This window comes from Quercus lobata, chromosome 7, assembly GCF_001633185.2.
Source record: "Quercus lobata isolate SW786 chromosome 7, ValleyOak3.0 Primary Assembly, whole genome shotgun sequence".
NCBI classification, from domain to species: Eukaryota; Viridiplantae; Streptophyta; class Magnoliopsida; order Fagales; family Fagaceae; genus Quercus; species Quercus lobata.
In genome coordinates, this window is record NC_044910.1 from 30,288,708 (window position 1) to 30,306,927 (window position 18,220).

At 35.2% G+C, this 18,220-nt stretch overlaps 2 protein-coding genes across 2 annotated transcripts; one reads left to right on the plus strand and one right to left on the minus strand.

Moving 5' to 3' along the window:
• The first annotated feature begins 3,525 nt into the window (after window positions 1-3,525).
• LOC115953536 (ethanolamine-phosphate cytidylyltransferase-like) lies at window positions 3,526-15,140 on the plus strand. The gene is made up of 9 exons (XM_031071253.1): window positions 3,526-3,925; window positions 4,009-4,244; window positions 4,835-5,016; window positions 8,313-8,384; window positions 9,328-9,395; window positions 10,932-11,052; window positions 14,127-14,192; window positions 14,337-14,459; window positions 14,753-15,140. Exons 1-9 carry the CDS (start codon window positions 3,594-3,596, stop codon window positions 14,822-14,824), a joined length of 1,272 nt encoding a protein of 423 aa, XP_030927113.1. The 5' UTR covers window positions 3,526-3,593; the 3' UTR covers window positions 14,825-15,140.
• Window positions 15,141-16,275: 1,135 nt separating this feature from the next.
• LOC115952238 (protein LURP-one-related 5-like) lies at window positions 16,276-17,353 on the minus strand. Its single transcript, XM_031069329.1, has 2 exons — window positions 16,962-17,353; window positions 16,276-16,752 (listed from the first exon to the last, which is right to left on the minus strand). The coding sequence occupies exons 1-2, from the start codon at window positions 17,265-17,267 to the stop codon at window positions 16,300-16,302; spliced, it is 759 nt and encodes a 252-aa protein (XP_030925189.1). The 5' UTR covers window positions 17,268-17,353; the 3' UTR covers window positions 16,276-16,299.
• Window positions 17,354-18,220: the final 867 nt, after the last annotated feature.

An 18,220-nucleotide genomic window follows, 5' to 3' on the forward strand; every position in this document is an offset into this window, starting at 1 on the left:
GAGAGGCACGATAGGATAGGGTGCCCAAAATCGTAATTGCAAAATTCTTTAACCTAAGCATTGGAGGGACCGACAAGGTAGAGGTAGAGGCAGAGGTAGTAGCATTAAAGTAAAAGAGCGAGCGAGGCAAACAAAAACAAATGTGGTAGAATATATAGAACCCAATCTTGGAATAGAATTAGGGGTGGCAAAATCAACCCAAACTCATTTGTCCACCCAAACCCACCCACTTAAATTAGACCCAAACCCACCCAATTATTAATTGGGTTAAATGGGTATTAACCCAATTAACATTAATGTTTATTGGGTTTTAATTGGGTACCCAATTGACCCAATTATGATCCAACTATCATTTCTACAAATCATCCAACTCTAAAATGCCCCAAAACCACTAAAATTACCAAAATACCCCCCAACCTAGAAAATGACCAAAATAACACTTAAACCTAAAAATGACCAAAATACCCCTAAAACCTAAAAAAAGACCAAAATACCCCTTAAACTTAAAAAAGACCAAAATACCCCCAAAACCTAAAAATTACCAAAATAACCCCAAAACCTACAAAATGACCAAAATACCCCCAAAACCTAAAAATTACCAAAATACCCCCCAAAACTCAAAAAATGACCAAAATACTCTCAAAACCTAAAAATGACCAAAATATCCCCAAAACCATAAAATTGACCAAAATACTCCCCAAAACTGAAAATTACCAAAATACTTCCAAACTCCAAAAAATGACCAAAATACCCTCGAAACCTAAAAATTACCAAAATACCCCCAAAACCCAAAAAAGACCAAAATACCCCAAAACCTAAAAATTACCAAAATAACTCCAAAACCTACAAAATGACCAAAATGCTCCCTCAACCCAAAAAATCACCAAAATACCCCCAAAACCCAGAAAATGACCAAAATACCCCCAACACCCAAAAAATGACCAAAATACCCCCGACACCCAAAAATTACCAAAATACCCCTGAAACCTAAAAATTACCAAAATACCCCTGAAATCCAAAAAATGACCAAAATACCCCTGAAACCCAAAAAATGACCAAAATACCCCCGACACCCAAAAAGTTAGCAAAATACCTCCGAAACCTAAAAATTACCAAAATACCCCTGAAATCCAGAAAATGACCAAAATACCCCTAAAATCTAAAAATGACCGAAATACCCCCAAAACCTAAAAATTACCAAAATCCCTCTAAAACCTAAAAAATGGGCAAAATATCCCCAAAGCCTAAAAAATGACCAAAATAACCCCAAAACCTAAAAAATGACCAAAATATCCTTGAAACCTAAAAAATGACAAAAATACCCTCGAAACCTAGAAAATGGCCAAAATAACCCCGAAGCCTAAAAATTGATCAAAATAATCTAGAAACCTAAAAATGACCAAAATACCCCCTAAACCTAAAAAATTACTAAAATACCCATGAAACTTTGAAAATGACCAAAATACCCTCAAACCTATAAAGTGACAAAAATACCCCTAAACCTTTGAAATGACCCAAACAAACCCAAAACCTCTAAAATGGCCACAAACAACCTGAAATCTCTAAAATTACCAAAAATACCCTGAAACCCCTAAAACGACCAAAATACATCTAAACCTATAAAACGACCAAAATACCCCTCAAAATATCTAAAATGACCAACATACCACTAATCCTATAAGATGAACAAAATACACCCGAAGCCTCTAAAATTACCAAAATAGGGGTTTGGGGTATTTTGGATGTTTCAAGGGTATTTTCATTAAATTAAAGGTTTTAGGAGTATTTCAGTCATTTTGTAGGTTTTGAGGGAATGTCACTAATTTTTTAGGTTTTAGGGGTGTTTCGTTAACTTTTAGATTTTGGGGCCATTTTTTGTAATTTTCTAGGTTTTGGAGGTCGTTTAATAACTTTTTAGGTTCTGGGGATATTTCAATCATTTTTTAGGTTTTCGAGCTATCTTAGTCATTTTTAGGTTTAGGGGATATTTTGGTCATTTTTTATGTTTAGGGAGTATTTTGGTCACTTTTTAGTTTTAGGAGGGATTTGGGTATTTTTTTTAGATTTAGGGTGTATTTTTATCGACTTATAGGTTTAAGGGGCATTTTTGTCATTTTTTAGGTTTCGGGGCATTTTGGTCATTTTTTAGATTTCGAGGATATTTTGGTCATTTTAAGGTTTAGGGGTTATTTTGGTCATATTTAGGTTTCAGGGGTACTTTGGTCATTTTATTAGGTTTCAAGGGGTATTTTAGTTAATTTTTGGGTTTCGAGGGTATTTCGATAATCTTTTAGGTTTCGAGGGTATTTTGAACATTTTTTGGTTTCTAGGTTATTTTGGTCAATTTTTGTCATTTTATCAGGTTTCAGGGGTATTTTAGTTAATTTTTGGGTTTCGAGGGTATTTCGATAATCTTTTAGGTTTCGAGGGTATTTTGAACATTTTTTGGTTTCTAGGTTATTTTGGTCAATTTTTTGGTTTCGGGGTTATTTTGGCCATTTTTAAGGTTTCGGGGGTATTTTGGTCATTTTTAGGTTTCGTTGTTATTTTGGTTAATTTTTAGACTTCGAGATTATTTTGGACATTTTTTAGGTTTCAGGGGTATTTTGGACATTTTTTGGGGTTTTTGGGGGTATTTTGGTCATTTTTTGGGTTTCAAGGGTATTTTGGTCATTTTCTATGTTTCGGGGGGTATTTTGGTAATTTTTTTTTGTTTCAGATTTATTTTGGTCATTTTATGGGTTTTGGGGGTGTTTTGGTAATTTTTAGGTTTCAGGGGTATTTTGGTCATTTTTTGAATTCCTGGGGTATTTGGTCATTTTGTAGGTTTTGTGATTATTTTGGTAATTTTTAGGTTTTAGGGGTATTTTGGTCATTTTTTAGGTTCTGGGAGGTATTTTGGTCATTTTATGGTTTCGGGGGTATTTCGGTCAGTTTTTTGGTTTCGAGGGTATTTTGGTCATTTTTTGGGTTTTGGGTGTATTTTGGTCTTTTTTTTTAGGTTTTGGGGGTATTTTGGTAATTTTTAGGTTTCGGGGGTACGTTGGTCATTTTTTGGATTTCGGGAATATTTTGGTCATTTTTTGGATTTTGAGGGTATTTTGGTCATTTTTTATGTTTTGGGGTATTTTTAGGTTTCGGAGGTATTTTGGTCATTTTTTGGGTTTCGGGGATATTTTGGTCATTTTTGGGTTTCGAGGGTATTTTGGTCATTTTTTGGGTTTTGGGGTATTTTGGTCATTTTTGAAGATTTTAGAATATTTTGGTCATTTTCACTTTAGTGGTATTTTGGTAATTTTGATAATTGGGTAATTAGATGGGTTGGATTTTATCCATAATAATTAAATTGGGTTGGACTTAGATTAGAAACAATTAATTAGATGGGATTTAAATGGATAAATAGATTTTATATGCCCAACACAATTATGCCCGCCCAAACCCACCCATTTGCTGCCCCTAAATAGAATATATCATATAGGCTACAAAAGGAGATGCAAAGATGATATAAAGGTAATAGGGGTAGTAGAGAGTGAAGAAGAAGTGATTCATTTGGTGTTAGTGTTGTGTTGGCGTGCAAAGAAAGTAGTAGTGATATGGGGGTTTCGGATGAGGAAAAGATACGAAGTACGGCGAGGTTTCTGGCTACGATCTTAATCGGAGGTGTGGTTATAGGGGTGTCGCTATTGGGTCTATCATCGAAGCTTCATTTTCCTTTTCCTTCAAGTCTGTGTAGCTCTAATGATAAGAAAAGGAAGAAAGGGTGCGTTAGGGTGTACATGGATGGTTGTTTCGACATGATGCACTATGGCCACTGCAATGCCCTCCGTCAGGCTCGTGCCCTTGGCGATCAATTGGTCGTTGGTGTTGTCAGTGACCCCGAAATCATTGCCAACAAAGGCCCTCCTGTTACCCCTCTCAATGAAAGGTGGAGTACTTACTATTACACTAATCCATTTCTCTTTCTCTCTTTATCTTTATCTTCAATTTCTTTGTTTTTTTATATTTTAGGATGATTATGGTTAACGGCGTGAAGTGGGTTGACGAGGTTATCCCTGATGCCCCTTATGCCATCACTGAAGATTTCATGAAGAAGCTGTTTGACGAGTACAACATTGATTTTATCATTCACGGGGACGACCCTTGTGTCCTTCCTGATGGTACTGATGCTTATGCTCTTGCCAAGAAGGCTGGTCGCTACAAGCAAATTAAGCGCACTGAAGGAGTCTCCAGCACCGACATTGTTGGTTAGTTAGTTAGATTATATTCCCCATTCTTTCTCTAACAGGGCAGGTTTTGTATCACTACTGAATATCAAATTAGGGATTAATAAAACAGATACAAATGGCCTAATTAACTACAATTGGTCTGTACTCCCAAACCAAAAAATGCTACTTACTTGGCATCAGCCCCCATGGACTTTTAGTCTTAGGCCCTTTAGAGCTAACCATACTAGGCAGTCTCTTTGGTTAGAAGTGGTGGTAGCAGCAATGTGGTGATCAGCGAGTGTTAGTGTGCTGTACATTCTTTATTTAATCTTCTGGTCTCTTGCCTGTTACTATTTTATTTTCTGGTTAGAAGTTTCCTTTTGTTGTTTTACTTTTTATATCTAAACGCTTTGCGAATTTTATTTGCTCTATACCCAAAAAAAATAAAAACTTCTTTTATTGATTCATGCTCACTAGAGGAGCATTTCTTGATATAGATGTCTCATCCAATTTCCGCATAAAATATGTGTTTTGAATTTTTTTTTCAAATGACTGACTGCTTTGCCCTATGCTTGATACTGTTGGATTTATTACTTCTAAAATTTGTTATCTGATAACTTTGTTTACAGGTCGTATGCTTCTCTGTGTACGAGAGAGACCCATTAGTGACAGTAACAATCATTCTTCCTTGCAAAGACAGTTCAGCCATGGTCACAGCCAGAAATTTGAAGATGGTGGATCTGGAAGTGGAACTCGTGTGTCTCATTTTCTGCCAACATCTCGCAGAATTGTTCAATTTTCAAATGGGAAGGTATGTTCTGTGTTTGTGTGTGTGGTGAATATTCGGTCTTTACGATGGGCATATGGGTTTACTACCTTCGGACCCATTCACTTACATGATTTCAGCTTGTTTACTTTCAACAAATTAAGTTTGCATCTTGGTGCTTGCTTCTCTGGAGCAGTTGGAGGATTGGGGTTTTGAACATGAAGAATCTACTCTTGTTAAGCCATTTTCTAAATTGTGATAGGTTCTTCTCTGATTCTTGAGAGCCCAGTTTGGCTGTTCAAGTTGGGTGCTATCCATGAAAGTAATCAGCTTCTCACTAATGAAAACTTTAAGCACCACATTGATGTTATTATTATTTTTTATTGTTAAGTTAAACTCTCATATGGTTGGTCTTGAACTCACCCTCCATATTGCTCTCACAAGGGAAGGAGGTATCATTTGAGTTAGAGCTCATTGGCAGAACTTTGATGTTATTATTAACTCAATCTGCCCACGGAGTCCAAGTACTCCGTTATGGATAAACTTCTTACTGGTTGACAGGCTTAGGATCTAATGGTTTTGGTCTTGGGCTCAAATCAAGTTTAGTGTTCGAAGAAACAAAAACTGTAATGAAAATGGACCTGATTGAATCTTAACTTGTACAAAACATGCCTAAAACTGAGATGATCTCTAAAGAAGATATTGTAATGCTATTTGGAATACTTTTCCCTTATGCTTAATGTGGTGCATTTGGAACAAGAGAAATGCTCAGAGTTTTGAAGGTTGCAAGGATTTGGTATTGGAATTGATGTTTCTGTTTTTACTTTCTCTTTAGGAATGGATGGCTGCCACAAATTGTTTCCTCTTTCTCAAACTTGTTGGAGTTTATAGATCTTTTAAATTATAGAAACTAGTGTTTCTTTTTTAAATGTTTCTCTTGTATGTATATATGTTGCACCTATTTTTTGTGCTACTTTTAATATATATACTTAAGTCATTAAAAAAGACTTTTTGGGGGGGCCAGATAGGTCAAGAATATAAATTTCATTTGTTTTATTGGAATTTAATTTGTTTCCCATTTTGTCATAGGGCCTGGGCGCGAGAAAACCAACTACATTTAACCAGTACTGTTGGACAATGGTTGTGGAGATTTAGTGAAATGTGGGGTGGGTAGACCATAGACCTTAGAAGTGGTTAGGAGGCTTAATGGGCATAATCTTTGAAGAAGTATTAGGACTAGGTGGGAGAGGTGTTCAGGTTACTTGAGGTTTGTGGTAGGCGATGGAGGATTGGTGCAATTTTGGCATGATGTATAGTGCAGACATTATCCTTAAATAGTTAATAATTTAAGTTTGCTGACAACAAAGGCACATATGCTTATTCTTGTTTGGTATTCTTGAGAATGGGAGTAATCATTCTTGTAGTCTTAGATTTGGTCACGATTCCATGATTTAGAACTTGAGTTTGTGGATCCTTTTGATAAGCTTTATTCTAGTATGCCAAAAAAATAAAGGGGCTAATAGACTAATTGGAAGATAAACTGTGGTGGTCAAATTTGATATTTATCCTTTTATTAGGCCTTAAGAGGCTTTAATGGTACACATTTTTCTTAGATAAGTATTGAAATAGTACAGTTCATCAAAAGGTTCACCCCCCCCCCCCCTTCCCCCTGTTGGTATGAACAGCGGCCTTGGGAATTAAGTTTATTAAATAAAACATAATCTTGGTGGATTGGCTTTGTATTATTTGTGTAAATGGATTGGCGACAGTATTGATCACTTTCTTTTTCATGGTATAGTTGCTAATGACCTTTGGTCCTTTCCTTTTTTGAGGTTTGGTGTGAAATGGGTGAGGCCTCTGAGGGTGATTGATGTATATTTCAGTTGGCAACAACTGTTTAGATGACGTAGATACAGTTTGATTTGGAAAACAACCCTCTTTGCCTGAATGGCTTGGGAAGAGAGAAATAACTGCACCTTTAATGATGTTGAGCTGTCTAGTCGTTAGCTGAAATTCTTATTTCTATGAACTTTGTATGAGTGGTCTAATTTGTTTGGTAGTATCTCTTCTTCCTCTCTTTTTTCTTGATTGATTTTATTCTATATTTGTTGAGAAAAGATACTATCTACACACTTAGATTTCACCTTTTATTTTAATTAAATATTCATGTCACCTCTAGTGATTCTATCCCTATGTTCTTTAGTTCTCTTCTTTGTAATTAGTTTTTTGTTGGCTTCGCTTGTTTTCTTGTTTTCTACTTTTCTTCTTCTTTTTTTGTTTCCTCCTCTGTACTCTCTGTTTGTCCTTTTGTTTTCTTGAGGTTTTAATATAATTTTCTTACTTATCAAAAAAAATTAAATATTCATGTCACTTATCCACACAAAAAAAAAAAAAAAAAAAAAATTGAAGTTTTCGCTGGTAAATTCATATCAAGACAGTAATTGGGGGTAAGGTTGCCTATAAACCATCTCTCCCATAATTTGCAGAATTGGGAGCCTTGTGCATTGGGTATGATCTTTATAGTAACTGAATTCATTGAAATCACAGTGGCAAAAGGTTCTCTAATTGGGTAGAGACTGTCATCTGTTTTAGCTTTGATGGTGGATTTCAAGTTCAATTAAAATATTTCTTGAATGTTTATAATAAATAGGATGTGAAAAGGTTGTTAAAAATAATTCGTGTCTGGCTTACAGCATGAGGTTATGCCTCTCAGCCAACCTTATGGCTCCTGCTTAGTTGAGGCACGTGGATCAGATGATGTGGCACTATTGTTCTCATAGCCATTTAAGTTTTAATTTGCATGCATCCTTGGCATCTGTAAATGGGAGAAAGTACTTGGGAGCTGAATCCCTGAAAGTAATATAGGAGCATTACCAAATATCTTGTCTTCCTTCTCTCAACCTAGGGATTTAGATTTATTGTCTTCATCATCTTAACAGAAACTGTGACTCTAGAAAGTTGGATTAGGCCTTGATGAGTTCAACTGAAATTGAATAGATGCCTAGTGAGATCATCCTCTACTCATAGTATTAGAAAACTTGTTTATTTTTTTAGGGTAACTTCTGCTTTTGGCTACATTCTCTTGTTAGCTAACAAGGGAAATATGCTATAAATTTGCAGTTGGATGATTATGCTGTACAGATCAATGGCCCTCCCCACTTCTTATTGTTTCATTTTTTTCCCCACCGATTATGATAAGGAACCTTATTATCTTTTCCTTCTTGCTTTTACTAGAGTTCTCACCCTCTTTGATTTCTTTGAAAATGCATTTTCTTCAAAGTATTGTCTGTGAAGTCTACCTTGTTAAATTTTTTATTAACTTTTCATGCCTGTTGTTTCAGGGGCCAAGACCGGATGCTCGCATAATTTATATAGATGGTGCATTTGATCTTTTTCATGCTGGACACGTTGAGGTGCTATTTGGACTTCTTCTTCTTCTTCTTCTTCTTCTCTCACATGAATAATTTAACAAAGTCATGGCTAGATGGATGAATGAATTGATTGTATGAGTGACGAAGATTATGGTCTAGAGGGATGGATGGATTTTCTCCCTTGTGATTTTCAGTCTTTAAACTCCATTGGAAGTCATAGGACAACACAGCTTACTTTATCTGATACAACAACCTGCTATAATTACATAAGACCCACCCAACTAATATATCAGTAATGTTATATCAATGAATTTTCTTGTAACACAATATGGTGTCTTCACTCTGCACATCTTATTCTCCAGACACCACCAGACTCTAATTTGAAATAAAGTCGGTACAGCTACAGGTTTAGTATCCAACAACCATCCTCTGGGAATTTTTACTTTGAGTCATGTCTCCATTCTTCTGACCATTTCATCATAATTCCATCCCCTCACAAAAAGAAAAAGAAAAAGAAAAAGAAAAAAAAAAGGAAGTAAAAGGAATAAAGCTCATTGTCCCTAATCACAACTGATTCCAAAGCTGCAGTTTTGAGAGGAATCTCTGTCACTTGCAGTATCCTTGTTTGCTTTCCTTGTTGATACTTCTTGTGGAGTGTCATTCTCTTTATTTTCTGTGGTAGTTCATTACAATTATTTTTATGACTATCATTAACTACTTTTTATTTTATATGCCTTACTACCATTAACTCCTGCAGATGGATTTGCCCTTCTTGCTTTTTCTTCATTGTTTCTTTCACATATTGTCTATTAAAAAAAAAAAAAAATCTAAACAAGTTTACATTTGTAGATGCTTTACTTTGGAAGCTTTTTTTTCTTCCAACTTTCAAAAACGTTCCGTCTTAATTTAGATAATGACAACCAATTTCTGCAGGTCAAGAAGAGAGATTTTATACATTTTGTTGTTGACCATTTGTTTTGTATAGATCTTGAGGGTTGCTAGGGAGCTTGGAGATTTTCTACTTGTTGGGATACACAATGATCAGACAGTCAGGTTGCAACCTTCTTTTCTTACTCCCCCCTTTGTCCATAAGTCAACATTGTGGTTATGCGTGACTCTTTATTTGTTCTTTATCATTTTTTTTTCCCTCTTTCTAATATTCCTGTACTCAAAACCCTGATTTGGGTGGAACTTTACTTGTACGTTTTAAGGGATATCGCAGAAGAGGATATTAAGTCAACTTGGATAAATCATTAATATCTTTAAATATGGAATTTTAATACAAAATTTTGGGACAAGTTAAGGGAATGAATTGAAAAAAGAAATTGAAATTTGTATAAAATTATCTAGCTAAGGAGCTCTCCCTCCCCCCACCCCCCCAAACCAAAAAAAAAAGAAAAAGATTCAAGTGAACATGAGGAATTGTAATTTATGACATTCTTTCATTAACGCTATTTTTTTTTTTTCTGGGTGGCCCACAAAGGAATGAAAGTGGAAAACATTTTTTTGCCTCCTTTGGGTTATTTTCCGTGGACCAATATCTTTCACCACGTTGAACACTGGAAAGTGCAGAAGACATTTTCTAGAATCTGTTGAACAAACGTAACATAAAAACTCATAATACTAGTCCACTCAATTTAATTGCTGTGGGAAAAGAATTATGGATTGAAAATACATGAGGAATTAATTTTTTGGGAAGATAGTGAACTGCAATTGGCTGTTGTTTTTATAAAAATAATAACTTTCGCAGCTTGCAGGTATTTTTGTATACCAAAATTCAGAATTTAGGTGCTTCAGTCTTTCAAATCCACAGAGTTGACTTTTTGGCCATTTTTTAGGGTTCCTCTTGCATGTGTGTTTTTGTTGGGTATCTAAGCCTATGTAGGGCATGTCTGCCACAGTCAATTTCTGTACTAGTTTGGATTATAATATATGCATTTATAAGCTATTTCATATATCCACACCAATTATCCAATATATATATATATATATCCACACTTCAGACTGTAAGTTGAAAGTATGCTTCAGACTGAAACTTTACAATTATACTACAGTTTTATTCCCGTGTCAAGTCAAGCCTTTTGATTTATGGGATGTGGATTATATTTCCTAAACCTAAGTGTCTGGAGATATGAGTATTTTTGTGGAGGTAGGTGATTATTTGTGTCTCTTTTGGTGTCAGGTATCCTTGTGAGTTTTGTAAAATTCTAATTAACAGATCACAATTGCCTTTTTCTTCAATGATTGTTGTTCGAAAACTGCATAATCTGTCTCTAACTTATATTCTTTCTTACAATTACATCTGTTTGTATTATTTTATAGAATTGCAGTTTGGCCGTAACAGTTCAATAGCTCATAGAATCTTCCTTCAAATGCATGATTACTTTTTGGTGTAGCCTTTTGATTGTGAATTTGTTTTCTGTAGAGCTTGAACAATTTTTATTTTTGGTTTTAGGTTTAATTCAACATCTTCTACATGTAAAGAAACTTTGAGATGTTCTATACGTGTTCACACGCACATGTACACAAAAAAAGTCTAAATATCTTTAAATCTTAAATATCTGCATTTGTTGTACAATGGCTCTGCAGTGCTACTAGGGGAGCACATCGCCCTATAATGAATCTTCATGAAAGAAGTTTAAGCGTTCTTGCCTGCCGCTATGTAGATGAGGTGATAATTGGTGCTCCATGGGAGGTGTCAAAAGACATGGTTAGTTTTTCTCTATAATTTAATGTTGTGCAGTTTATGTCTTTCATTCTTTTGCTTTTATAAATTTCTTTATCATGGTTTTAGTTGATTTCTTATTCTGATTAGAGCCCCTTTCTTGAAAAATATTTTCAGTGAAAATGATTTATTTTCTGCTGTATGGTTGGAAAACTGATCTGAAAACTGTGGGGCATGCACTAGAACACCGGATATATCTCTTTACTTTCTTATAGTTAATGATAAATTTATGAAAACTGTGATTACCAGAATAAATTATTTATAAATCCCCCCCCCCCCCCAACCGAACCCCCAAAAAAAAAAAAAATTTAACCTTAGAGAGCTTTTTTTTTTAATTATATTTTTTATGTAATAAAACTTATTGGAAAAAAAAAAGGTTATGTTGCAAGAGCCTTGTAGCTCAACTGGTTAGCACCTCTTAGTGTTTCTAATAGAGATATCCCGGGTTCAAATCCCCTTGCCCCAACTCTCGAATAATCGAAAAAAAAAAAAAAAAGGTTACATCAAGCTCACAATAATGAACATAACAGTACAAAAAATATCCAAGGGGAAGCACGATGATGAACATAACAGTACAAAAAATATCTAAAGAGTGCTTCCCCAAACCAATTCCTCAACCTAGCCAGAAGATCCACCACCCTCCTTGGTAACACCCAATGAATCCCAAATGTTTTGAAAACCAAACTTCATTAGTCATAAGCAATATCACAATGGATCAACAAGTGATCTACCGTCTCTCCCTTAAACTTGCACATACAACATCACCCAAGGAAAATCCTCACTTGATAAGATTATAAGAATAACAAGTAGGGATCTTCGCCTAGGCTGCTGTCCAGACAAAGGAGATCCTTTTAAGCCCCATTTGGTTGGGGTGATTTTAGGAGGGATGGAAAAGGTGGAGAGAAAAGTGAGAAAGAATTTTTTTTGTGTTCTTGGTTGAAGGAATTTTAGGAGGGAAAACTGGTGGGGCCTGGGCGTTTTCTCCCCAAATTGGGGAGGGGAGAAAACTAGGTTGATTTTGTGGAATGTTGCTTCAGCCCGTGCTTTTGTGTTTTTACCCCTTGTTAAAATAGTAACTATGCCCAACTAACCACACATCTTCTTTCTTATAGTTTTTCTCTTTCCACTACATTTCACAGCTGTCTCTCTAGAGTCTCTACACAACCAAATCTTCCTTATTTTGTTTTTTGTAATGTGTCCATTTTTTTTTTATATACAAAAAATATATAATTTATTATAATAACAAGTAAAAGTAAAAGTAATATAATATGTATGATGTATAAATTTTTATAAAGTGTTATTTTATTAATTTTAATTGATAATTAGTAATATTTTTATTATATAATGAGTATAAAAAAATTATTTCTTATATATTATGTAATAAGGGCATAAGAGTAAATTTATACAAACTACCTTTTCCATTCTCTCACTTTTCTCTTTAGCCAAATAAAAGAGTTTTCTATCTCTCCACTTTTTCACCCCCAAACCAAACACACAAAGAAAACTAAAATATCTTCTATCTCCCTACTTTTCTATCCCCTTCCCATTTTCTGTCTCACTTTTCCATCCTTCCAACCAAACGACCCTTAAGGGCCTCAGTACACCAGACACTCTTCCAGGGAAAAAGTTGGATGGTGGACCTTGGATAGCCTCACACATGCGGACAGAAATAAAGTACATTTCATTTAAACTTAAACTTTCAAAAAGTTACATTTAAACCTCAATTTTTTTTAAAGAAGTTTCATTTAAACCTTATAGTTTCAAATAATTTTTTTTAAACCTTAGAGTCTTGGAGTCTTGGGTGAGTTTCGTTTAAACCTCAAATTTTGAAATAAAATTCATACAAAGCAGTTAGCCACGTGATGTCTAATGGGATTAACAGAAAAAATGTGATAGAAGGTTTATATAAAACATTTTTAGAAACTTTGAGATTTAAATGAAACATTTTGAAAGTGTAAGTTTCAAAGGAAGCATTCAAGAATACCTAAAACTCTTAAGGTTTAAAAGGTAATTTACACCCCAAAAAAAAAAAAAAAAAAAAAAAGAGAAAAGAAGAAAAGTCCGTGAACACTTACAGTTACATGCAATAAGTACAAGCAAGTGTCAACATTTGTAGCTATCCTCGCATATTTCAAGCCCACCGTCCGCTTCATTTGAAGCCACCCAGCACAAATTTACTAACCACCAATATGCACAAACCTATTGCTCCCAAAAAACACTCTTGCACCCATATTACCATACCAGTACATGTTATATTTTCTCTCTTAGAACAACCCTATAAAGCAATAACACTCCTATCTGCTATTGCAAGCAGTACTGGCATCCTGTTATGCATTACTTTCCAGTGCATTCATTACTTCTTGAGGTCATTATCACAGATACTAAGCAGACCTTAGTTTTAAGTTAATTGCTATTCAGCTCACAGATTTCCAAATGCATTTTTTTTTAATGAAGACAGGCTTTTTTCTAATTTCTACAGTAGGACCATGATGGCTATAAACTGCCCTTTTCCCCCTCCATCCCATCAGTTGCATTGGCTATGGATTTCTCGCAACATTGCATGGTCATACTGTTCTGAGAAAATTGCTGTGCTGGTATTAGAGTGCCAGGTGTTAATGTCTTTAAAATGTCCTGGGAAGATAAGCTCAAATTGGTGTGATAAAGTTGCAAAATGAGTCTTTCAAATGCTCAGATTATTCTGATTTTTGCATGATTCAAGTGGATTGAGTTTTCCCTTTGGTTTAAGTCATTAGGTACTTGAGATCTAAATTCATTTTGTAATTGTCTTAATAATCTGTTGCTGATAGCCTTGTAGCTCAACTAACACCTCTTAGTGTTTGTTTTTGATGGCGACATCTAGGGTTCAAAAGTTCAAATCCCCCCTCTTCCAACTATCAAATTATCAAAAAAGAAAATATTTTCTTAATATTCTGTTTTTCTTTCTGGTCTGATTGTGGTTTTGTTAATTGTTCATTGGGTTTGTGGATTTTCCAAGATGTGGTCAGGCCATACTTTATGTTATTTTCAAAGGTGGAACTTAGTGGAATTTTTTGGTGCAGATCATTACCTTCAACATCTCGCTAGTTGTCCATGGAACAGTAGCAGAGAATCATGATTTTCAGAAGGTAAATTTTAAAATATGTTTCTAGTGGTGATACTATTGATCGAAGTAGCAGTTTTCATAATGTCTGATTCATCCTGTATGTAATTCTTCCGAAATTATAAAATTTTATATTTTAGCTGTTGACTGACATTATTTTTACTTCCAGGAAACATCCAACCCTTATGATGTTCCGATCAGTATGGGTATCTTTAAAATTTTGGAAAGTCCCCTGGATGTCACAACTACCACAATAATTAGGAGGATCGTATCAAACCATGAAGCATACCAGGTTCTCCTATTCTCAACTACACACTTTTTGGTACTTTTGATCAGAAATTCAATCCTACTATTTTCATCAAATAATGTAGAGATTGAAAAGGTTTTAAAACTTCTATGAAAAAGACAAAACAAAATTTTATAGGGATGAGAAGCATTGCATTTAGGATGTCTGCTTAAAGAAATAACAGTATGTCCTAGAGTCAAAAGAGATTTTGGAATGTTATTCAACTTTTCATTGTTTTGCCTGCTTTTGATGCCTTTCTGGTTGAAATATAAGATTAAATTTTTTTTACTCCACTGCAGAAGCGTAATGAGAAGAAGGCAGCAAGTGAGAAAAGGTATTATGAGGACAAGACTTATGTGTCTGGTGACTGAGTGATGTTGGACCATCTGGGGCACATATATGGCCAGGCGTTTGGCCCGTATTTTCTTTGATTATTGTTAACAAGGTTAATGGATTTTTCATAGTACTAACATCACAGATGAGCCACTAGGGTTGGTGATAGCATGTTGTCCTTCATCCATTAGTATAAAGATCTCATGTAATTGCCAAGTTAGTCGTGGCATGGATTTATTTGTATCTGACTATCTGTATTGTTTTGACCGCTTATACTCTGAGTTTGGGTACAAGATGGTAGTATAAAATTGTGGAAAGAGGTGCTGCTGGTGCCAGAGCACTTTTTTGGCGTTAGTTGTAAAAGATGCAATCATACCTATCAAAAAGAAAAAGAAAAAGAAAAGAAATTGTTATAACCACTAATTGCTACTCGTGCTTTTTTTCTTTAGTAGTGTATACTGTATAGCAATGCATTGCATGATTCATGCCACCTCTCGACCTGAACTGAAGGAGGGCCTTGTGATTTTGATTTCTGAATCCCTTTCGACTGTCGGGGAGAGTTGGGGATAGACTGTGCTATCTGTGTATGCCATAAATCTCTAGTGGAATGAGTAAGTGGAGGTTCTAATTCTCTTCTAAAATTATATTTACAACTAAAAGATTAGTTTTGATTGGGAGAGAGGTATCCCTTAATTAGGCAAGAAGCTGCAGGTGGGATGTCTGGCTTAGTATATGGATTTATATTAATATTAGTGAGTAGTGAATTAGCTAGGATTGCCAAGAGCGAGTCTAATACAGAGGCCAAGGCCTACCAAAATCACGCATGGAAGGACTGTATGGTGGACTACCAAATTAAATAGATTAGATTAATTCATAAAAATTAATAACTTTAAGGATTGATTTGAAAATTCAAGTAAATTAAGGTCAAGATACTAACATAACATCTAGATTAAAATGCAAGTCCATAACCATAATTGTCCGGCATGCAGGTGTGAGTTCGTACTTTGTTCCTAGTAGCCCCTGAAGAAGAGGAGTTGGATCATCATCTTGACTCATCTCTAGTCTCAACCAATAAACATGACATATCAAAGAGATTCTAAAGTGCAAGTATATAGATGTAAAAAGCATCCACTCAATTCATTAAGGCCTGTTTGGATGAAGGGGGGAAGAAGGAGGGGTGGAGGGGAGTAGAGCAGAGTTGGCTAAAAATAAGCTAATTTTGTGCTAAATCTACTTTACTCTACTCTACTCTCTCTCCCTCTCCCTCAATTCAAACAGAACATTAATGTTATTCAAAATACATGTCTGTTTGGAATTAAGCTGGATTATATTAAAAAAAAAAGAAAAAAAAAAAAAAGAAATACCCGGCCGAGATGACTTTTTTCTTGAAGGAGAAGGACTGAACAGTAAACACAGAACGCATGAGATTTTGTGTATGGTGTATTGTGTTTTGTCAGACAGTATTTGGTGTGTAGAAATGAATATACATATACACTAGAATTTTATTTTTTAATTAGGAACACAAGACCGGGGCAAATGGCTTACTGCAAATGCGGTCCAAGATAATTACAAAGGCCATAATAAGCTGAGGGTCGAAGCCAGGTTGTACTGCTAGGCTGAAAACGTCATCTCCAAGCAATATCCTCCTGTTGTTCACTCTCTTCCTAGCAATCCTTGCCACCATTTCTCCACTGCTACACTTTATTATTTTGCAATTTCGCCTCCTAAAACATCCCTCGATCCTGAAATCTGGTGTCTTATGATGATGATCAGTATTAATATCATTAGTACTAGGTCCTGATGATGATGATGATCCCATCATCATCACTATTGCCTCGTCTTTGCTACTGTGGAAAAGCGTTGATCCATTTCTCATCGAGAATACCTTTGAAGTAGTACTAGTCACCCTTTTTCCCATTTTATCTTCTCCTCTATATGCATTCCACTGGTATTGCATGCTTAATACCTGTTCATGTACGATGCAATACATTTATATTTTATATGATATGATTTTATATATATAGCAGAGCTTACACACATATAGTAGTGGTGATTATATACGATCTATCATCATGATATAATATCTATAACAGTAACAGTCAAGTATAGGAGTAGTTGAGCAGGCTATATACAAATACAACACACGAGAGATCCATTGATGGATGTATAATATACCTGGGGTTTGAGAGTTAGCAAAGCATTCCCAGCTCCGTCCATGAGGACGAGACCTCCTCCTTTAATTATATTGCAAGAGGTTTTCCTGGAATAGTTGTCAACTCGAAAAGCCAGTCTTCCATGGTGGTCAAAAACGGTGAATCCGTCAGTCCCCTGGAAAGTCATGCTAGATCGCTTCCACACGGTGAGCACTGAAGGACGTACTAGTTGTAGCTGAAGCTGATCGGTATCTTCTTCGCTCCTTTCCTCCAAAGTTAACGTATCATCATGGCTTCTATTCTGATAAGCAGGATGAATTCTTGACATGGTTCTTTCTTTCTATAGCTACTAGAAGAGAGAGAGAGAGAGAGAGAGAGAGAGAGAGAATATGATTATTGAAGATGGGTTAATGTGGAGAATGAGAGTGACAATGCATTGGATTCTTAAAACTTAATTCCAAAACCACGTTCGCTCCCGTTGCTAGGAAGGTGAATTTTGGACATTAAAATTGTCCTTATTAGTGGAAATTTGGTTGGTCTGAAGTACGTGGAAAGAGAGAGCTTTTCACCTTAGTCTCCGACGTTTGTCTTGCTTAGTGGCTAACACTAATACTAATTACGTAGGTCCCTTTCCCCCCCAGCTTTATTCCACCATCCATGACGTACGTCTGCTGCTTCTTTTCTCCATCTACTCTATTTTCGTACTACCTTAATTTATAGAATACCTCATCAAGCTCCTTTTTTATTATTATATTAGATACAACATTTTCAAAACAACTAAGTTAATTATTATGTTGATCATCAAAAAAACAGTTAATTAATATGTTGTTATTGATTCTCAACATCACCAATTTATTTATTAAACACGGTTAGTGCCATAGTAGTATTCGCTAACAAGTATATTACAGTAGCAGTATAGCTAATTAAGTTTGTGTTTAATTAATTTGTTAAAGTTGTTGCACCCCTTTATCTCGTATGATTATAATGTTCTATCTTGGCGGCACACATAAAAGTGCACGGTTGAAGAATTAAGCAGAATCATCATTTTACTTTTTCGTCACTGTGAGTACATTAGTGAACATCGATGATTAATAAAGTCTTGTTTTTACGGTGTGGGCCGAACTGTCGCGCGCGTGTGCTGCTTTTTACAAATGATGATTATCCGGCCATAACATCTTTATAATTAGCTAGGACTAGGATCATCATTTTACGGTTTGCCCCTTAATAATGCCATCAATTCTTTTGAAAGTAATGTTTAACTACAAACATTTTTATAATGTT